The sequence below is a fragment of the Lonchura striata genome, chromosome 6 (genome assembly GCF_050655825.1).
Source record: "Lonchura striata isolate lonStrDom1 chromosome 6, ASM5065582v1, whole genome shotgun sequence".
Lineage (NCBI taxonomy): Eukaryota > Metazoa > Chordata > Aves > Passeriformes > Estrildidae > Lonchura > Lonchura striata.
The window spans coordinates 24,840,647-24,863,574 of record NC_140708.1 but is presented as its reverse complement, the minus strand read 5'-3'; the positions used below and the strand labels follow the sequence as shown (position 1 = coordinate 24,863,574).

General features: G+C 38.0%; 1 protein-coding gene across 1 annotated transcript in view; it reads right to left on the bottom strand.

Annotated features, from left to right (window-relative positions):
- The window catches only part of TNKS2 (tankyrase 2), a 28,713-nt gene extending 5,952 nt beyond the window's left edge, over nucleotides 1-22,761 (bottom strand). Inside the window, exons 1-22 of the mRNA XM_021539536.4 lie at nucleotides 22,541-22,761; nucleotides 17,271-17,495; nucleotides 16,246-16,341; nucleotides 15,560-15,596; nucleotides 15,176-15,251; nucleotides 13,789-13,883; nucleotides 13,182-13,248; nucleotides 11,371-11,557; nucleotides 10,346-10,467; nucleotides 9,746-9,837; nucleotides 9,586-9,664; nucleotides 8,473-8,644; nucleotides 7,758-7,837; nucleotides 6,650-6,795; nucleotides 6,086-6,251; nucleotides 5,597-5,816; nucleotides 5,093-5,202; nucleotides 4,243-4,431; nucleotides 3,608-3,860; nucleotides 2,908-2,990; nucleotides 2,375-2,495; nucleotides 308-405 (exon numbers count right to left, since the gene is read on the bottom strand). Of these exons, the coding sequence (XP_021395211.1) occupies nucleotides 308-405; nucleotides 2,375-2,495; nucleotides 2,908-2,990; nucleotides 3,608-3,860; nucleotides 4,243-4,431; nucleotides 5,093-5,202; nucleotides 5,597-5,816; nucleotides 6,086-6,251; nucleotides 6,650-6,795; nucleotides 7,758-7,837; nucleotides 8,473-8,644; nucleotides 9,586-9,664; nucleotides 9,746-9,837; nucleotides 10,346-10,467; nucleotides 11,371-11,557; nucleotides 13,182-13,248; nucleotides 13,789-13,883; nucleotides 15,176-15,251; nucleotides 15,560-15,596; nucleotides 16,246-16,341; nucleotides 17,271-17,495; nucleotides 22,541-22,745 (2,919 nt within the window). The 5' untranslated portion in view covers nucleotides 22,746-22,761. The remainder of the gene's footprint in view (nucleotides 1-307; nucleotides 406-2,374; nucleotides 2,496-2,907; nucleotides 2,991-3,607; nucleotides 3,861-4,242; nucleotides 4,432-5,092; nucleotides 5,203-5,596; nucleotides 5,817-6,085; nucleotides 6,252-6,649; nucleotides 6,796-7,757; nucleotides 7,838-8,472; nucleotides 8,645-9,585; nucleotides 9,665-9,745; nucleotides 9,838-10,345; nucleotides 10,468-11,370; nucleotides 11,558-13,181; nucleotides 13,249-13,788; nucleotides 13,884-15,175; nucleotides 15,252-15,559; nucleotides 15,597-16,245; nucleotides 16,342-17,270; nucleotides 17,496-22,540) is intronic.
- Nucleotides 22,762-22,928: the final 167 nt, after the last annotated feature.

The following is a 22,928-nucleotide window of genomic DNA, read 5'->3' as shown; positions in this document are numbered from 1 at the left end:
GTCTAAAACAAATAGGTAATCCATTGGTAGCACAGAATTTATGTTATATTGAAAAGATTTGATATATAGTAGAGATTTTAAAAATACTACAAGCAATCATAATGTAAGAAAGAAAAAAGTTACAGACATCATGACTACAGATTATAAGTAGTGCAGTCAAAGTTGGGAGTCTGTAATGTCCTTATGCAAATTTTACTTAAACTTACTGATGTTTACTGCACCATTAAACTGTCTAGCAATACTTCTTCATCTGCTTCTTTAGCAGCAATAGCAAAAATACTGAGAGACTACAAAGAATGTCATTTACCTCTTCTTCTACTGACTGAAATTCCTTGTCTTCGGTGGAAAGGTCTATGAGAATTGTTCCACTAGCAGAAGTATTTAGAGTCAGGTATGGGTTAAGTCCTGTGAACGTAATAAAATACAGCAAAATGTATGTGAATGTAATAAAACACAGCCTCAGAAACCACAATTGCTTTCTCTGATCTGTGGACACTAATTGTTCCTTCTCTCAGCAAGAATCATAATTTCAGACACACTAACCCATTTATCCATGCTTAGCTCAGTATATTAATACACACAACAGGGGAAATACTCGTAACACTTGCTTACTTCAGAGCTCATTTCAACTCTAGGCAGTGACAGAGCAAGCAACCAGTACAGAGTACTGTACAGAGTCCACAACTACCTGTGGCAAGGGCGTCATGAATGGAAGAGCAACTTGAAGCACTGATTTAGTAGGAATATTTTTTCCATGGTCATGCAGAAAGAACTGACAAAGAAAGAACTGACAAAGAACTAAGTCTGTCAATCCAAAATGACTGAGCCTGGTATTGAAAGCTTAAAAGACATTGAACGTTTGAAGAAAAACTTCTCTATCTTTCCAAATATGCAAAAAATTTGGAATTTTACACAGAATCCAATGTCAGTTTGCATTGGACAGACTGCAATCACAACTGGCAAGTAATGGGAATGTAATTACTGGATATAAGAATATGAAGACTATGTGTGTCAAGTGTCTTTTCTGGCCATGGCCCTTCCCGAAAACTAACAGGTGACCAAAATTAAACACCGGGTCTGCCATGAGCTCTTTAAAAGGAATAATCTGGGGGAAGTGGAAATTACAGATTCATGCAGTCTGGAGCCTCATGTAGCAGTGTGCAACTGGAATAGTGCTCAGGAGAAACAGTGGCAAGAAACAAAATAAAGCTCATCCACTACTAACCTCAAAACAATGGCTATACTTCAGGAAGAGATGCCATATGTACAAATACACATATGTTCAAAAATACATCAGGCCTACTTAAAAGTCAAGTATACAGTTAGTGGCTATGTAAATTTCTAACTCAAACAAGGCACGAGGCTGAAATTACACCTTAAAAATAACTTTTATCCAAATTACTCAATGAGTCTGTCCAGAAAGACATGACAATTACAAGAAAATTATGGAGATTCACCTAAATACTTCATAATCAGGAAAAGCATTATTTATCTTAGGGTTGGTTCATACTGTTTTAAGGAGCAAAAAGTAATTTAGAGCTTGAGATAGTGACTCATTACTATGGAGTGAAAATTTTAGAATGAGATTTCACAAATAGTGAATCAGGAAGGGAGAAAATCCTACAATTTAAATTTATTTCATTTCTAGGAAACGCAGCAAAACAACAAGAAGTGATATTTCAATGAGTTAAAGAAGAAAAAAGGATTTGGAGGGCTTTATTTGCCTTCTCTGCAGGCATAGTTAAATGAAGTACATTGAATGATGATGAATTCACAACTGCTGGGACTCCTGGTATCAACAGTCTTGCACAACTAAATAAAGAGGCTTTAGTGGTAATTTCAATGTCAGCTAAAGCTGTTGAAAAAAGCAATTAGGTTAATTTTGGTTCACTGAAAGCACACCAACTCTATTTTTAAAGAAAAGTGTAAGTAAGAATTTCAGCTGGCTTTCTGAGTGAGCAGGCAGATTCTGCAGCAGGACCCAACAAACAGGACATGACAGGCCTGAACTCGCCAACAGAATGTGCTCTGCTCTTCAGAGTGCTTTGATGAAGGTAAGTAACCCCTGCCTTAAGGAGCTTATGAGCATTTTGCACTAAGTCAACACTTTACCTAAGTAAACAAAAAGGAGTGACCACAGAGAAAAAATATACATCAGATGGACTGAAAGGCAAGATTCACAGTAATTCACAGCATGAATAAAGTACCCAAGTTTCAAGTCAAGAGACATTCTTACCATTTGAAGTACCAATTTCTAGGTCAGGTTTTATTACCAATTCTTTTTAATGAGATACATTTTGGAATAACATAAGTAATTCATAAAAATTGATTATGTAAAGGCAGGATTATGTGATAACTGAAAATAAGCATATACCTTGTTGTCCAGAAATAAGTCTTTCAACTCCTTTGATGATTTTATGCCTATGGCCATAAGCATTAATGCCAATTTCCTTCAATTCTTTGTGTCCCATTTCAACCAATACGTCCAATGTTATCTATAATGAAAGCAAGACCATGTTTTTTGTACTAGAACAAATGCAATGATAGTGAAAATACACCTCACAATAGTTGTGAGAAAAAACAAGTGTGAAAAGAATAGGAACATTACAGGCTTCAGTGCATTATTTTTGTATTTTACTTTTACTCAACTGCTTTCTTCTTTTTGTCTTAAGTAAACATGCTACGAACTACAAATTGTAACTTGCATTGCTTGCAAGCGTTATGTATACGTTAATATATACACATATTTTAAGATACATTTTTTAATATATCAATTAGAAATCCAGTTACAGTCCTTTCCTTCATCCCACTCATTGAAAATCTATCCTATTACATTATACTAACCAGTCACTCTTTATTCTACAGCTTTCTAGCCCAGACTATCTGGAAAAAAATATAACCACTTACCTGTTCTCTCTCAAATATGTCAATCAGATGGTCAAGGCCAAGGTTCCGCACAAACTGATTAATGCTAAAATCTACACCTGAAACTGGGTAAGAAGAAAAAACACAATGTACATTCATACCTGAATTGTAAAATAAGGCATACACATCTCCCCCTGTCTGTGGCAACAATGAGAGAGACAGAAATTCCTGGTCTTTTGCAGATATAGATTAAGTATTAATTATCACTAATCAGTAGCAACTAATCTGCTCTTCTACCTCCCAAAGAGCAGTCTTTGGCACAGAATAAGGCAACCAGTGACCAGAAATGCACACTACTATATAGAATATATTGACAAGTAAAATGTCATAGAAGTAACCTTTTTAAGATACCTGATCTAACAACAGCCTCCTAAAAACTAGATAAAGTTTGTAGTAAAATACTGCTCAGTATGCAGCCAAATTTCATCTGACTTCTCTTTTAAAACACAATTCACCATATTGGTTTTGTTCAGCAAAAAAAAATTTAAAGGCTCTGTAAGAGGAAAGCAGTAAAATCTTATATTGCAAGACTTTCAAACTTCTGTTCCTCATTAATGACATTATAAGGAATCTAAATATTGCATATGCTATAATACCTCTATGAATGTATGGGAAATTTTACACCTTTGTGTTCTTTTCACCATTTGTTAAGAAATGTTATTCACTCCTGAGAAAGCCTCACCTTCTTTTTTCTCCAGAACAGTAGCTCCCTCTGCACAGTTTGTACCAACAACAGAGGGAAGTTCAGAAAAACTACCAGACAAGTTGTCAAGGCTACTTGCAGCAGACAGACTGGATGGACTGGATGGAACAGAAGAGAGGGAATCAGCTGCAGAACCTGTAGTCTGAGACACACTTATAACCTGAGGTTTGTAGCAAGTTGGTAAGGCAGAAGGAGGCATTGCTGCAGTCAGTAATGCACTGACATCATCTGCCTAAAAAGCAGAAAACAACTCATTAAAACAGAGGAACACTTTTGCACAATGTTTTATCCTAGAATGCATTATCATTATATCAGATTTCTTAAGTACATTGCAAAATAATATTGGTAAAATATGCAACCATTAATTCATTTTGTTAGCATTTTGAGGTTTTCTTCCCCCTGCTCCATACTGAAATAAGATGCCTAAAACAAGAAATCATTTAAAGACGGTTTATACAGCTCTATTGACTTCCCTTGCAAGGCACATACAAACCCCACAGAAACCACAGTATTTTTAATTTTGCATAAGTGGTTGCATTACTGTTTTGCTAAGTTTTAAATTAGGTGTCACACATAGATAAGTATGGGTTTCCCAAGAGGAGCCCATCACTTACAGTGACCAGGTCCAATGGTGTTTGTCCTTCCTGGTTTTTCAGAGTAGGATCAGCCCCATGTGCCAGTAACAAGGCACAAAGCTGAGTCCTTCCTTTCTGGGCTGCTTCATGAAGTGGTGTGAACGCCCATTTGTCCGTAGCATTCACACATGCATTATACTTTATAAGTAAAGCTGCTACATCAACATGCTGGAAAAGTAAAAAACATCTGTTAAATTCCAAGTGTACTAAAATAATTCAGAACTACTACTACTACTACTGTTTCTCTCTAATCAGAATAATTCTGAATTTTCTTAGAATGTATTTAGTTATGATTTTAAAACGTATTAAAACAAGGCGTTTTCTTCCTCATCTATGACATAACACCAGAGAGTTAAGTAAGATTTGTTCTCTTGTGAAAAAAGGACAGAGTAAAACAAAATTCCAAATCCAGACAAACATGAAGGAAAAAAATCCTGATTCTGAACTTCTAGTTTGGAAAGCTCTCCAACTGTTTTGGCCAAAGACTTGATTCAAGGACAAAGATTCAGGAAGTTCACAAAAACAATTGCTGACTCAACAGCAGTCATATAAATGAAAGTGAGATCTTTCTAATAGAATTTGACTGGCACAGGTAAGGAAAGGCATTTTACTGAACACTTTTCAGCCTGATGGCTTTTTAGGCATTCATGGTCAGAAAACTCCATTTGTGACTTTACAAATTCATAAGAGTCTTTACCTACAACATAAGCTGTGATCTAATTATTCATTCTGTGTCTTACAAATAAGATTACACTATAACTCAATAGCAAAAGAATTCTACAGAGGCTCATATTTTTTAATGAAGTCTCAGAAAGCTTGAGATATTTACCCCATAAGATGCTGCATTATGCAGAGGAATCAAGCCTCCTTTATCCTGTGCATTCACATCTGCTCCATGTTGCAACAGGTATTCTGCAACCTCCAAATTATTGTAACCAGCTGGAATTGCAGGACAGAATGAACAGAATTAAAACATCACCCCAAACAGGCTGTGGAGAAGTTAATTATTAACTTAAACTACTTGAAAGTAAATTAAATTGTCAGTCCCAGTGAAGACAGTACAATACCTGTTATGATGGACAGCATTACCTTAACAGTATTTGGTTTTAAAATCTGTCAATAAATAATAAAAGATCCTCTCTGGCTAGACAGTACAGGAAAATAATTAAACAATTTGAAAAGCCACCTAACATTAATATGCTTAAGAATATAAATTTTTAAAGAAAAGGTACTGAATCCTCCAGCTTGAGGTTACACTGTAAAGTTGTGTAGACATAGAAAGTTCAGCCACAGTGATTAGTAACCAATCAAACTAGTTAACTAGAACACTGACCTGCTAAATGTAGTGGCGTTGAATGCCGTCCTTGTGTGTCCCGGCAGTTGACATTGTCAGGTGAACAGAGCTTTTTTACTCGGGCCAAACAACCTTTCTTTGCAGCATCTAGGAGAGCTGCATCTCCTCTAAGTAGGTCTTGAATATCAGTATCACCATCTTTAACAAGGTCTAGAGGAGTATTTCCATCCCTGTTTTTCTTTGTAGGGTCAGCTCCATGCTGTGCACACCAAAAACAGGTGGTATGTCAGTAGAATAAACATGCGTCATCTTAGGTATCTAATGCCTTGTTGAACAAATGTTCTGACATACATTGGAATCCTGCAAAGAGCTTTTCATTTACTGTGTGAAAAAAGACAACACAGGTACAACAGTATCCCTTTTACTGAAAATATTTATGTACAATAATTTAGAATCCACAAATCAGTTTCTGAAATGTAAATGGAACAAGACAGAAAGGCATTTACTTCCCACCAGCATATGTAATACCTGTAATAGGAGTTTGCAAATCTCATATTTTCCTTTTGCTGCGGCTTCATGCAAAGGAGTGAATTTCCACAAGTCAGCTACATTGACAACAGCACCATGTTTAACCAACAGTTCTGCAACTTCATAGTGACCGTATGAGCAGGCGTTATGTAAAGGGACAAGTCCTCTGGAAAGAATTAAAAGAAGAGAAAAATTCTCTTTAAAAACAGGGTATTTTTTCAACAATGATGTAAACTTAAAACACAATGCATCTTTGACTATATCACACCACAACAAAATATTTCTCTACCCCCTCCAGCAGTCTAATACAGTAGGAATACTTATTGCAGTAAAATCTTAATCAGTGGGGCACTAAAAGCACAGGGCCAGAGAAATTTTTGATGCTCTAATCTTAAGTATTGCAAAATACTTTTGGATATTCTTAACATCTTCATTCCAACCGAAGCTTCCATGAAAATAAAATAATGTCTTAGAAAAATGGGATGCTTATCAGCTAGCAATATTCAAAAGCTGATAGATATGACCAATTACAGTTGCTAAGAAAATATATATTCAAGCATTTACCCCTTATCTTTTGCATGTACATCAGCTCCATGCTGAAGAAGATACTCCACAACAGATACTCTGTTGTATCCAGCTGCAAAATGAAGTGGTGTAGACTGACGTCCTTCAATATCTCTGCAGTTCACACTCTGGACTGTACACAGCTTCTGTGAATTTCCCCAAACATAATATATGTTACTACATATAGCGTTGACACCTCTAATTTAGTCATAGAATATTGTTATATGTATCTAATTTTAAATGTTTTCAACTGTTTTCAATTAAAAAAATATTTTTAGTCTTTACTTTTTACAGATTGTGTCCTGATAAAAAAAATCCACCTGCTCCCAAATCCACACCTCTGACTTATTAATGCTTTTTATATAAGGCAAACATCTGGAGGTGATGAATATTGTTCTCTGCAATCTGTAATTACTTGTCCAATACAAGGTTTTAGGACACATAATTCTAAAGCATCAGTAGAGGATTGTTTGATTGCTTGTTTTGAGAAAGTATACATTGACATATAAATCTGTGATACTTTGGCTGGGGTGGAGTTAATTTTCTTCCCATGGCTGGTATGGGGCTGTTTTGGATTTGTGCTGCACACAGGGCTGATAATGTTGATGTTATTGTTGAGCAGGGCTCACACAGAGCCAAGGCCTTTTCGTGCTGCCACCCTGGCCAGGAGGCTGGGGGGAGACACAGCCAGGACAGGGGACCCCAACTGACCCAAGGGCTATTCCAGAGCAGATGCCATCGTGCTCAGTACACAAAGTGGGGAAAAGGAGGAGAGAAGTGGGGGAACATTTGTAGTGATGGAGTTTGTCTTTCCAAGTCACTGTTATCCAAGATGGGGCCCTGCTCTCCTGAGGATGGCTGAACACCTGCCTGCCCATGGGAAGTAGTGAAATAATTCCTTGTTCTACTTTACTTGTGTGTGGGGTTTTTGCTTTCTCTATTAAGCTGCCTTTATCTCAGCCCACGAGTTTTCCAGTTTTTACCCTTCTGATTCTTTCCTGGTCCTGCTGAGGGAAAACTGACCAAGCATCTGTGTGGGGCTTGGTTGCTGGCTGAGGTTAAACCATGACAAATTCCCTCTTATTTTTAAGGAGAGGTTTAAGCTTACTTTTACAGTATCCACATCTCCAGCCTTTGCAGCCTCCAGCAACTGTCGATCTGCATCAGAATTACCTAATGGGATACCTTCTGCAAAATAAATGAGATTGCATGACAGGTAAGTGTAGGTAGGTGAAGAAATTTGTTAAGACAGGAAATGAACTGAGTTTTTCTTAAAGGGAAATACTTGAAATAAAGTTAACCAATTACATACAAGTTTCATCTCTGTTCACTATCTACAACTACAGCTGCTAGAGCTAATAGTGTTTGGGAAGTTGACTTCAGCAATCTGCTTCCTGCATGTTTTGGAATATTGTGGAACCAACAAAGCATTCTTATTTCAGTTTCCGAATTAGACCAGATCAAGTTTATGTATGTATTATAATGCCCAAACCTTACTCTTGAAAATTCATGTACACTGTTACCTCCACTCAAAAATGCAAAGCAAACATTTTTTGTTTTACAAACTCGTTTTCTAATTTCAAGATTCCCCCCACCCTATGTCAGGATTTTAATACAATTATTCCAAGTGGCTATACCCCAAAATCTTCATATCTGATGATCCAGACTGTAAATTATATTGTTAAGTAGGGAGTAAAACATCACCTAGTAGTGTCTTTAGTAAAACATTTTTTTTTGTTGACTACTCTTCACTATTATTTGACAGCACTTGGAACAGTAAGTAAAACTAAGCACCCCAGTGGATGTTGAATAACTCGGCATACCTTGTAGCAGCTGTTGCACACTTTCAGTCCCCATTTGTAAAGCTGTAAAGCCCTGCAGAGACACGATGGAAGGATCACATCCAGAGCTCAGCAGCAACCTGCAAGTCTGAAGATGACCACAATGTGCTGCTCTATGAAGAGAGGTCTGGCCAAGATTATCTAATGCATTAACCTAAAAATAACACAGACAAGAAATACCACCATCAAGTTAGTATTAAAATGTTTTCATTGCTGACTGGGAACATTTCACAAGTAGTATCCTTACTTTAATAAAAAGAACATGTTTAGTATATTTCCAAAGGTGATCACATTCCAAACAAAAACAGTTATGAAAGTAGACCCCTTTTAGAGGCATGGGAATAATCCAGTGCATTTTTACCACAAACTGGAGTAATTCACTATTTTGCTCCTCACAGTAGTATCTTCACTGCTAAGATCTAGAATAGCTTCTACTTTGCATTGGTTTATTGTGATTTCTTAGACTGAGGACTTCCTATCTGTTCGCTCAGTCAAAGTGTATTCAGCAATTTAAAACTCAGCACTGAAACCTTACTTTTATTCCCTACTCTTCCTCTGGTTTGGGAAACTTCATAGCAGTCAGGCTACAATCAAATTGCCATGAGAGAGATTCAACTCTCAGTCTTGGAGGGTTCAAGCACTACAGTCTCTCCTTTCCACATTTTCTTTTTGTGGAAATTTGAGCTAAACATTGTGCTATGAATTAACATTTTGCTTTCATTTTACTTTTTACTGCATACAGTATCATGTAAAGTCTATCTGTCGCACAATTCATTTTAAATTCTTGCTGTTCATATATACCCCCTATTTTTTTTCCCTTATGTATTCCATTATTCCTGCTAGGCAATGAAGCACCAAATAAGACACTGAAACTTTTTCATTCCTAAAGAGAACTACGTCTGCATTTCTTAAAAATAAGACCAAACTAACAATGATTCTGTAATGCATAGGGCTGTAGTGATAGATTGATGGCCTACAGCTGAAGTCTACAAATCTAGAACCTTACAAAACAAATTATTTTACAAAAACTGTGCATTCTCATGGTATGAAAACCTGTATAGTACATGAATGTCAAACAAAGTATAATACTCATACCTTAGCTTCATGTTTCACAACTACTTCAACAACATCGTTATGAGCCTTTTCTGATGCCACATGCAGAGGAGTCAAGAAGCTTAAAAAAAAGAAAGAATAATTTAAAATGTATTTTGCAAATTATTCTAAGCAGTTAGAGCATTCATTTGTAGCCACTCACTCTTTTGTTTTTTCATTGATATTGGCCCCTTTCCTCAGCAGCAATTCACATACTTGTTTCCTCTTAGGATATGGAGATGCAGCAGCACAGTGCTGTAAACATGAAAAGGTTTAGAATTAACAACCAACTAGCAATATCCAGATTTTACTACCTGCTGATCAGCTGGCAGTTAAGAGCTGGTGGTGTACAAAGACAACAGAAAAAAAACCCAAAAACACGTAGATGCTTATTAATTTGAAAGATTCCACATGGGCTTTGACATTTACTCTGGTATTTTTAAGAACTTCCCTTTCTAATAACTACTGGAAACCATCAAAACAAAGTTAACATACATAGCTTGCTGTTGCTTAAAATCAGACTATTCTACAAAACCCAGTCATTTAGACAATCTAAACAGGCCTAAATAATTTATGTTAGTCTTAACATTAACTTTAAGAACAAAATATTAATCAGTGTTATTTGCTTAACTAGGCACTGGGTATTCCAGGTTGGTTTGAATTACAGCACTTGACACTGCAATATTTATTGCTAAACCATTACCTAGTAGGCTTAGGATAGCCACAATATATACAAAACCATTAATGAATCCTGAGATATTACCAATGCCGTCTCATGTGTCTGAGGATGCTTGAAGTTCACTGTTTCCAAAGAAAGATGTTTCTTTATACGAGCTACATCCGATTCTCTTGCAGCCTGCAGCAGTGAGTGACCTTTGAATTCATCTTAAAAAACAAAGAAATACATAGCAGAGGGTTACACTCCTTGGATCAAGAGAATTGATTCTTTCAGTTAAAAAAAAATTTATTTTATTCAGCAGACCATGGAGCACATATTTCCAAGTCTGACTCAAGCTATTACCTCAATTGACAGAACTTGTTACTTAAGTCAAAACACTACACAAATTTTGCTTTGTTTCTAAACCAAAGCCAGACACATCCAAACTGGCTGCACAAGATCTATTTCACTCACCACTGTGTAGATCCTATTGTTCACACAGGTATTAACTCAAGCATGTAAACATCTCAACTTCTGATCTATTTCTGGAAAACCACTTCTAGATGCTATCCTGATGTCTAGTGTAGTATTTACTTACAATTTTTGTAAATATCCCAGAAAGTTTTTGTTTGACCGCTCAAGGACAGAATTTGAGGTCACTCTAAATTTGCTGGACAAAAATCAATGTCCCTCATCAATTTTTTTGAACTTTCAGTGATTGTGGCACACTCAAACATATTCGGCATTCTAAGCAGTTATTCTATTCTTCAAACAAAAAACTGTGCAATAAAAATTAATAATTCAACAATCTTGATGCAGTGACAGGAACAAGTATGGGAAATAAAAGTGTATTGGCAAGGTCATGAGGGAAAGTATTTAACAGGGGAAAAGCTACAAAACCCATCCCAACCATTTGACTATAAAACTGTCAGTAAAATTATTTTAAATGCCTACATTCAGAAAATCTAGCAGTTTCAAATTATAAACAGTGAAATATACCGTGTAACATTGCACAAATACTTTTAAAGTGTAAGCATTTTCCAAATCTGGTTTCTGGCAGGTCACTGTCTAGGGAATCTAATTACACATTACAAGCTGTAACTGCAGAACTGATCCCACTTGATACTCACATGCTAATCGTTCTTTTAATTGGGGTGTTGGAGCCAAATCAATGGTGCTTTTGTTGTGACAGTTCAACAGTGTTGGGTCAGCACCATAACTTAACAAAAGAGAACATACTTCCACCCTGTTCTTAGAAGCTGCTTCATGCAGAGGGGTGAATTGCCACAGATCCATTGCATTCACACATGCTCCATGCTTGAAAGGGAAATGGGTAAAAAAAGATGCAATCAAAACCAGGACGTTAGAAAAAGATTGTTATTAGTTTTAATACAGTAGACTGTTAAAATAAACATCAATGCTTATATGCAAACTGTTTCCAATACACTAATTTTCAATCTAACACAACAATTCAGCACATGGTGGATTTTAATCACCTGGTGTCCCACAGATACATTCAAAGAAGCCAAAAGCTAGCTAGTCTTCTCAGGCTTTTGAGTTCTGCTATAGGTCAAATCAGAGAAAGAGAAATATTCACATTCTCCAAATCACCTGTGAACAAGCTCTGGTCCTTTGTAGCTCTAGAAAATGTCTAGAATGACTAGCTGCACTAAGATAAATACATGTTCTGTGAATAACCCCTAAGATATGAATGCCATGGTATCTAAGCTGACACGGGCACTCAATTTTAATTCAAAACATTTAAGTACAAGATTCTACAAGTAACAGTCCTGGATGAGTAATGTATGTCTAATTCTTCTCCAGTAACATTTTGACTGTACTTCAAGTTCAGTCTGTAAGCAAGTACATGCTCTTTCCCACTGCTTCTCTTAAAGCTGTAAAGCTTTGCAAAAAGCAATTCAGAATTCTCTAGAGAAGAAATCCAATACAGAATACAACTCTAGCTAAATCATTAAGACATGCAATAGTGTATAGGCAAAAGCTCATTTGTGGGGTTGTGTCTAGTGCCACCATTGTAAAAATTCACTTTATATCTGGCCCCTGAAGAAAAATTATTACTATTTATATTTACTGCAATGTAAACTTTTTTCAACAGGTTTTTTAACTAAATTTTTTGCTAAACAAGTAGAAAGATATATGGAATTAGTAGGGGGCCAAAACACAAGAGAGCAGAACAAGAGCTATTCTCTGAGCAGCCAAATATCTGGAGTTAGATAACAGAACAGTCTCAGCTGTTATAACAATCTTGACTTGCTGTGGCAGCTGAGAATAGGCACAGCTCAAAACACCTTTGGTGGAGTACACTAGTTTAATGTGTATCATACTTATCTTCAACACTAACATAAGCCAGATACACTGCTTCAGTTCCAAGAGTTCCCTTTTGTTAAGAAAACTGGCAGGTTTCTCTTTCTTTGGGGTGAAGGCTACAATTCAGGGCCAGAATTGATGCTGTACAGTTAATTTCCTCAAAAGACTGCTTGCTCTTTAATTTTAAAACATTTACTGTCTTTACCAGTGTTCTTTTCAAACAGCTCTTATTGCTTTGTCTTCTAAAATATTTTTCTACTGTTGAACTCAAAACATCACTGAGTTTTTAGGGGGTTTGTCAATGCTTTTTTTTTTTTTTTTTTGTGAGTGTAGAAAGATTGAGATAAGCAGTACTTACTTGGTGGTATGAAAATATTCAACTTTGGAGAGAGAGAGTTAAAAACAGAAAGCACATTTATAAAGAAAAAGCTTCCTTGCAAGCGGAAGATTCTGTAGCTCCAGCTTAATAATCACTAACACGTAGAGCAAAAGCAATTTATCACTTTAAGTTTTGTAAATCTATATACAAAATAAAAAAAGATGCAACTTGTATTAGTCTATTATAAACAGTTCTTTTTTAATAATATGCAATTTGATCTCTTCAAAGACCAACCTTTACTAGAAGTTCTGTTACTTCGTAATGGCCATAGGAACAGGCATTGTGAAGTGGCACCAGATCTCTATATAGAAGAAAAAGGAGAAGAATTATTATTTTAGTACGCATATATTAATTTCAAATGCATCTAACACATTGCAACTGGTACTACACTTCACGCTGAACTTTTTACAAAAATACTACAAATGTTCAAATGAAACTATGGAGAAATAAGAAGCTGAAGAAGAAACCAGAAAATCCCATCAGCATTTATCAGAACAGTAAACATCTAAAATAATCAGCAGATAAGTGAATTGCATTGTCTCACTGCAGATGAAATGGTTCCACTCAGACTTGGAACCCTAATCAGGAAGAACTATCTGCAGGGGATGTTCAGGAGTGACCCTAATTATATCCTTTTTCACAAGAACAATGCTGTAATATCTTCTCCCGTGAAAACTAATCAACTTGTATTTTTGTCACAATAGAAAGGTTAAAGGTGACAGAACAGTCTAAAGTTGGAAATTCTTCGTTCCTCGTGGTTAAAACAGTATTGCTGCTCTTCACTTCACCTCAATTTTTAATGAATTCTGTTTATTCTGAACAAAGGGAAAAAGGAACCTACCCTTTATCCTTAGCATGTACATCAGCTCCATGCTGCAGTAAGAGCTGGACTATTTTTACACGGTTATACCCAGCTGCTAAATGTAATGGAGTAGACTGAAACAAGAGAATGTGGAATAAATCAGTAACACAAAATCAAGGTTGAGTTTCTATTTCTTTTTTCACAACTTGTTACCAGTACTAAATGCTGAAGTCCTTCAAGATTAACAAGCTTAAAAAAAACCCCCAGAGTGCTTTAATCAGACATTTGATAACTATGTTCATTGTTCACTGACTACTCTTGAAGTCAACATAAGCACAAATCCCAAATTTACTCCATCACTAATACAAAGTCCATTTTTGGTTTTTTAGCCTACCATAGCTATAAGTATTTGGTTAGCACGAACTATATCCTTGTGAAAGGGAAAATAGGAAGACCATTAGCAACAATGGTTAACTATGAAGAAGACTGTTAAACTATGAAGAAGTCTTTCTGCCAAACAGTGAAGTAAGTTTAAAAATTATCAAGAGGGATTATTATCCACATTTATGAATGCAGTAACTGAGTGAGGTGTGGGGGAAATTTCATCTCTTCTAAAGACTCACCCTCCAGAGAGCAAACAGATAACTAACTGCTCTACCATCTTTTCCAGCAAATGCATTCAAGCATCAACAGCCCTAAAGGCAGAGCTACAAATTAGTGAAGAGGAATCTTATCCTCTGTATTTACAAATCCATTCACTGAACCAGATTCCTACAGTTCCTACAGGATGAGCCTCATAACCAGATGAGAAAACAGAGAAGATGTATCAGTGTTTTGGAGATCCCAGTATCTTACAACAAAGCCTCACAAAGGGGAAGTAACTACATCAAATCTTGGGTGAATGAATACAAATACTCAATGAGAATAATGATGCCAAAAATTGATACTCCTGAATGTTCTGTAGGCTAGAAGCTGAACCCAGAACTCAGGATTTTTCAGAATGGAGATTCTGAACATTTTTATGTATTTCTTTACCATTACTTACAGCAATGAGCAGCTTGCTCCTGAATCAGTAACTTGCCTAAGGGTGCATGCTAAATAAAGCACCTGTGTGTTTCTCCCTGATAGGATTAAAAATCTGTGAAAAGGCCTTGCTTCTTTATCACTGCAGATATGGAGGTCAAGCAGAAGTTTCAACTGAGAAGGTGTTTGTTTATTGCTCCTATACAGAATTACTTGCATAGTCCTTTCAAGATTAAAAAACAAACAATAAAACCTCAGCTGGCTGCTAGAAAGGTGGAATCTTATTTTTCCACATACAGTGAAGAAAGTAGATTTTATGTTTAACATTTTTAAAATCTCATCAAACAATAACTGGATCATGTAAGAGATAACTATTTTTAAACTAGGTTTTAAACAAAAATACCTTTCTGCCATCACTTGCATGACAGTTAACATTTAATGGTGTAAGAAGAGACATCATCTTTTCCTCATTTCCACTCCTGAAAAACAAAATGTGAAATGAGCAGAAGTATTCTTATCCCAATCTTTAGTAGCTTATTCTGGTTTTGTATTTTTCACCGTGATAATGTTCAACAGATTTGAAGCAACACATTCTCCTCTGTATTGCCAGCATTAAAGAGAAAACAAAAATACATTTATACAACTACTTTCATAGCTTCAGTCACAAAAAACAGGCAAAGCCTTGTATCTAGATGGAATGCAAGTTCCAAAGACTACATATCTATATATTATTTACACAAAATTCTGCAAATATAACTAATTCCAGTTACTTTCCAAACATACATACCTGGCACTTTCTAAGAGTTCATCTTTCTTGTATTCACCTAGAAGACAAAAGGGCTTTCTTTAGCTGTCAGACAAATATGTGATGTTCACTATTTATCTTCCTCTTCTAAAATTTTAGAGAACGTAAGTGCTAGAAGGACTAAAAACTACTCTTTTCAGTTGCTAAAGGAAGCTTTTAAAAAAGAGGAAGGGGGAGTTTTTACACAGGCAGGTATTGAGAGGACAAAGAGAAATGTGCTTAGACTAGAAGAGGAGAGATTTAGGTTAAATGTTAGGAGGAAATTCTTTACTCAGAGGGTAGTCAGGCACTATAACAGGCTGCCCAGAGAAGTTGTGGATTCCCTACCCCTGGATGTGTTTAAGGCCATGTTGGATGGGGTCTGGGCAACCTGGTCTAGTCAATGTTCCTGCCCATGACAGGGGGTTGGAATGATGTGATCTTTAGGGTCCCTTCCAACTTAAGCCATTCTATGACTCTAAAAATTTGACAGTTCATTATTGGACTAATACGATAAACTATCCAGAACACATGCCATGACTGAGATGATGAAAGCCATATAGGAATTCTATTTAGAATTATAAACTAGAGCCAAGTTAAAGTAGTATCAAAAAGACGAGCTCCAAACTATTGTGTTACATCAGTTCAACTGTTACTAGCAATAAAGAAATCTCAAGATTATCACTTACCAGTCAGCACTGCTTTTGCAGATGGGTCTGCTAAATCCAAAGCTGTTCTTCCATCTGTGTTCCGGATGGTTGGTTCAGCACCATGTTGCAGCAGTACTACAAAAATGCCAAAGTTTTCGATGAGAAAACAATTCTACAAGACAAGGTTTATCATTACTGTAATCTGCAAACAATAAAAGAAACATTCTAACTTCCTTTATCAAATTTTTAATGTCAGCATTCTGCACTGTGACCAGTGTATCTGATGAAATGTCTAGACACATTTTAAGGGAAAAAAGCAGATCTGAAAGAGAACAACCACAGACTGACAAGAGACAATCTCAGTTGAAAGCTTGTGACTGACCCACCACAAAAACTCAGCAGCTATTTTCCATCAGCTCCATAGCATGCTGTCCCAAATCCTGTGCTCTCCTAACCTGCAGACAGCAGTGGCAGGCTATGCATGTTGCACTCAGGCTGAACAGGCAATGTTATCTGTACAGCTCTCGAGAGCTTTACAGCTCTCTTAAAGTAAATGACAGCAAACGACACAATCAAGAAATGTTTCTTAACTATATGTCTAACCTTCTACCTCTTCTTTAAAGAGCTCCTCTTAAGAACTGTGTAAGTAAAACAGGTAGTCAATATAATTGAAGTTTTCCCATCCTTAACTAATTTAACACAGCTGCTACACATAAGATAGAATGAATCAGTTATTAAGATCACTTTTGTTCTTCCCACTGCACTGTGATCAGAAGCAAAAGGCAGCATAAAACCTAGGCTGAAACAGAAGAGAATTTAGCTCCATCATGTCACTTTAGAGCACCTTCACCATGATGAATCTTTATAGGTAGACAATTATAAAAAAATATCCAAAAACCTGTATCTTGTAACAGTGACATATCAATTGAAGTTTCCGAAAGATGTTTACTTTTAACCCTTGTTTCAGCCATAGCTCCATAGAGTTAAAATAGTCTTAAAAGGGTTCTTGATTTTTCACAGTGAAAACAAGTGAGTCAGTCACAGGAAGAGTGGGAGAAAATTACCAATGCAGACATCTGTCTTTCCCTTAATGGCAGCTTCATGAAGGGGAGTGTAATTCCAATTATCTCGAGCATTAGGATCTGCACCGTGCCGCAAGAGCAAATTGACAACTTCAGCATGGCCAAAAGAGCAGGCGTTGTGAAGAGGAATAAGGCCTCCATCATCTCGTGCGTGGACATTGGCACCACTTTGAAGTAAATATTCAACTACATCCTTCCGACCAAAACCTGGAAGGGGAAAAGGGAGAAAAGGCTTCAGGGCGGGGTAAGAGAAATTCCTGCCCCAGAAGTGCAGATTAAACCAACAAACTACAGTAACAGTAACCACTCCTAAAGACAATCACAAGTGGCATGGTTTACTAAAGAACCATTTGCATACTAAGGATGTTTCTCAAACTCTTAAAATTAGATTAGTGGAAAAGGAATATTAAAGATTACAGAAACAACTCTATCTTGATAGGGTTCCCTCGAATTTCAGCTGTATCTTGCATACTTATATAAGTATGCAAATGAACTAGGACATCAAACTGTATCTATATTTGCTTTACTATCTCCACATGAGACCAGAATGCTTTAGGATTTCTGCTTGTAGCCATTATACCCATCTGGTTATGTTCCAAAGGCCACCTTTAAGGTTCCATGAATGTCTCTGTGGGTCTCAGCAATTATTAGGGCAGGTAAGAGCCATATTTTAGTATGTATCAGTCTTCTGCCAAGTACCTTCTGGGAAATAACTCATGTGCCTTCCTTTAAGTATCTCAGTTATAAACTCTTTTCCTGAACAGATCAAGACCTGGATGAAGTCTTGAGCTTGCCCCTCTGAGGCAATAACCATGAAGTTGCCAACACCACTGATATTCAGATTGCAGTGAATTTAAACTTTGCTACAGATCACCCATAGAATGTCCGTGGTAGGTTTAAGTCCTTGCAACCATGACCTAGAAATGATGTATATTCCTGATAACAACACAGCATTTCAGTGACAAAGTCACCAAAGCATACAAGTGTCAGCATTTCAGTTATAACTGAACTTTTAGTCTTAGCTTAGTTGTGACTGAACTTTTTCATACCATGCTCTTCACTAAACCTGACTTCAGTAAATCCCTCTTCTGAAGCAAGAAACACTTTCACCACCTGGAGCTCCCAAAAAACCCATTGCCATTATTAAACAATTTCTGGATCCCACTTGCTAAGAGAAGGTCTTGTAGACAAGCTGCATATATCAGAGAGGCCTGGACAAGTATTCAGGAATACTTTAGTTAAATTCTCACTTTACTCTTCCCTCAGAAGTCAGGTAAGGAGCCACATTCACCACAGATTTTTCATTATTGTAACAATCATTTTATGTCAAACTTTTGAATCACAGCATGAACTTCAAGGTGTTTTCGAGTAACAGTCACAAGGCTATACTGGTGATGTGCCTCCTCAAAACACTGGTGATGTATTTCTTCAAAATACAATACTGATGATACAAATCTCAGCTTATTAGCACCTTGCCTATGATAGAACCACAGACCCTACAAAAAATTCACTTTTGAGTCTCACTATGCCTTGCCTGTTCTAACAGAGAACAGAAGCTCAGCATAGTTGGGATGAGAACTATATCAGACACATGGTCCATGCAAAACCAATTTATCTGCACAGGCACAGTAAGTCATATTCACTGCACATGCAAGCATATTTCTGCTGCCAAAAAAAAATATTAGTAGCTATACCTATGCAAGCTTATTGTCTATATTACATTATGTGCATCGTGTTTCTCAGTCTTAAATATGTTCAGCTATTCAAAGTATTATAAGTACTGTTATTTTTCTTAAATATGTCCTGATATTCTTTTTGTTTCTTCAAGTTTTCAACAAATTCTGTTTATAGTTTGATTATATACTCAAAACGTACTAAATTATTTTGAGAAACTACTCAAAAGAGACCTTCACATGTGCCAGAGTCCTGCAAATACATAATCAAAACTGTTATTTCATGACAGACTGCTTGGTATTTTCTTCTGAATACCAAAAAATGTTCTCCAGGACTGCTACAATTATGTTAGGAAAGACTCTGACCAAATTCTTTGTTACATATCTGGTAGCTAAACCACTCATTCTTGTACTGAAGACACTCCTATCCCTCAAAGTATTGATGTAAAGCCACTTTTTTACAAGTAAAATTCTTCATCAGGAATCAATATCACAATTGAAAATCAGCTGTAGTAAACCTTATTATAGGCATAGACAATTCCCTTGGATCCCTCTATTTAATACAGAGGTCAATCAGACACAATTCATGAGCAATCCACAGCTCCTCCCTCAGCAAAGCCTGCCTCTATTCAGAAAGCACCTTCAGTACAGCAACACCTCTGTATCTAATTTAATGTAATGAAATTAATTCATTTGTATCACACCAATTTTTCTAACTTCTCTCCAGCACTGAGTGCACAGCAGGGATTCCTTACTTCCTTGGGGAAGCAACTGTACAACAGGGCACCATATATGGAAGGGGAATTATTTTCCCATTACTTTCTAAAGGATGCATGAGTGCAGAGGAAGTGGCCAAACTGCACAATGGCCTCTGCCTCTGCTGTTCTTCCTGGGAGTGGAAAGCAGGGGCAGCCTTTGCTGTCACGGGAAGGCAGTCACTGCCTACTCAAACAGTTCCTCTTTACCAGTAGCTGGCTGTAGTAAAAACTGTTTAAACACTTTAAAAAAACCCAACATTGTAATTTTTAAGAGGTAGGTGTTTTCTTTAGCTCTTGTGCTTTTATCAAGAGACCACCTAAATGGGATTACACATTTCAACTGCAACGTAATGGTCTTATCATCATGAACTCTTTGTTTTTTATTGCCAACAAGAAAGGCTGGCTACTCAGGACCTTGAGCTGATACTCTTCTCCCACCTGTAATAGTTGAGCAGCTCACTGCACTTGTTCCCTGGAAAGTTACAAATTTTCAGCTGACAATTTGCTATTATTAATCACAGTAGAAATGTACAAGTGTGTATAATTTTAAAAAGGTATTTATTTACAGTCACTGTGGATCATAATTGACATCCAGCTACTTCTGATGGGATAACAAGCTAACAGAAAGAACTTAGCTCAAATGCTTCTCCCCTACCCTGGGTGTTCATATTTTTAATGAAATTTAGATTGCAAGAGGGGCATTTTGGTACCTGCCAAGTCCTTAAAAACTTCTGACTTTGACACACACTGTGATGAAAAAGATTGACTTGAGGAAATATATGAAGTTTATGAGGGGAGAGGATGGAGCCTCTTTTATTGTGAAGGGTGGCGGGCCCTTGACTTAACCTTCAGGATAACTTAACTACCACACACAGTTGTGTACTAAAAAATCCAAAGAGCAAGCTCCAGCAAAATTCCAACATGTATTACTTCTGATAATGACACATTTCTAGGGAGAGCTTGAAGATTTTTTTTTTACACCCTTTACTTCAAAATCCACCTTTACAAACACACACATGGAAAAAGAGAAATCTTTTTCTTAATTGTTAGGTAAGATCTGGGAAAAGTCTTAAAAAATATAATCTAGGTTCAGATCCAGAGTGTCAAGTAAAAAGAAAAAAAGAGCAATAAAAAACATGGTGACATGGTGTATTTCAGCTCCAGCTCCTCCATAAAAGAAGTCTTGCAACTGAATGAAACTAGTCAGAGAAGTTTTGCAATGCATTTTCTAAGAACACTTAAAAACAAAGTAGGAATACAACAGATTTTTGCTTTTACTTCCTGGAATGTGACTCCTTCAGAGGCACAGACAAAAGAAGTGAGTATTATTCCAACGGTGAATAACAGGGGAAAGGCAAAACCAAACAAAACCAGTCAGGCCCAAGTCCAAGAGCGACTTACGTCCACCTTTCAAACAGAGCCTACTGCAGGTGGGCTGACAACAGCAGAGCTCGACCTGAGGCAGTAAATAGAATTCCATTAAGAAATCACACAAGTGTTTTCTGTCCCATCTTAGCCAGAAACCCTCAGCATCTCCTACAGGCCCCTGAGAAGAACAATTAATTTCTCTGTACCAAGTCATGGTGACATGTGCATGACAGCAGTGTCTCCCATTTACACACCAACCTGCCTAACTTTAGAAATCTAACAACTACATGAACTTATGGCTGTGCATTTTTTAAAGAAAAATCTTTCTGCCTATCAGGAGTTATATAAAGTCAAGACAGATCACCCCTATTCAGAGAGATAAACTAGATCATTACAGTGAATACGAAACATCTTAGGCCAAAAAAAACCCAAAACTAACAAAATAAATAAATAAAACCAAAACTAATAAATAAATAAAAACAACCCCTCATTTCTCCAAAATGCTCTAAAACATACACAGTTGTTTAGAAGTTCAGTGGGCAGGTAGGATTGATGCATATAAAAAAACAGCTACAAAAACTGTTTTCCTCTGACAGGATATTTTGTCTCCTGAGCTCTCTTGCCGATTAGGCTTCTTGAATTTATGAAATACTGCTGTTCTGAGGAGGCTTTCAAGAACTTAGACCTCTTAAGCCTGAGTCAAGCTCTTTTAACATGAGGAAAGGACACCCGAAGCAGAAACCTTTACCAAGACAATCTAATAATGAAATAAACATCTTTGTTATTATCCATATTGATTAGCTGAAAAGAAGCTGTTGTTTTCTGCAGACTGTCAGCCTTAGAGTCCAACATCTACTGCTGTAATTAAACCAAACAACCAACATGGAAACAACAGTCACAGTCGGGTCTTTGTCTGAAAAGGTGGGATACAATCTTCTGGCCAATTGCCAGTGAAAGCAGTTGTCCTGTGACGTCAGTTGTTTGCTTACGTCCTGAATTAACAAAGTCCATTTGTCAAAGATAAGAACGCAAAAAGCTTAGAAACGGTGTTATCTGACGAACTCCTTCATGCGTTCAATTCTAAAAATGCACAGGCCCGCTGAAATCCATGAGAACTGTACGTGGGACAAGTGTCCCTGTCAGAGCTCACGTGTCACAACACGAACAGCATAAACCCCACTCCAGATGTGTCCTCAAAGCCAGATGAGATTTGGTTTTTTAAAAAAAAGGGGGGGGGGAAGAAAAAGCAAACGAGGGAAGAGCGGTACCGCTCGGCGACCCCTCCGCGTGGGTGAGACGGGCTCGGTCCCGGGGCCGGGCGCGATGCTCAGGGGCCGGCGGAGCGCTCGGACCCGGCGCTGCACCCGGCCCGAGCGGCGAGGCCCGAGCGGCCCGGCCCGGCCCAGCGCCCCGGGCAAGCGACGCCGCCCCCCGGCTCCCCCTGCCCCCGTACCTGCGGCGAAGTGCAGCGGGCTGGACTTCCTGCCCGCCGTGTCCCGGCTGTTCACGTTCTCGGGCCGGACCAGCCGCTTGACCCGCTCCACGTCCCCGTTCCTGCAGGCCTCGAACAGCTCCCGGGCCGGCTCTGCCGCCGCCGCGCCGCAGCCCGGCGCCTCGGCCAGGGCGGCCGCGCCGCCCGCGCACCTCCGCGCCGCCATGGCCGGGCCGGGCCCGCGCAGCCCCCGCCGCCCCGCGCGGGGCTCCGCACGCGCTCCCGGGCGGGCGCTGCGCCCGGCGGAGGGATCCGGGCACCGCCGCGCTCGTGCGCAGGCGCGCGCCGCGGGAGCCGCCCAGCGGCGGCGGCGGGGCTGCGGGCCCACAGCGGGACGGCGCCCACACGG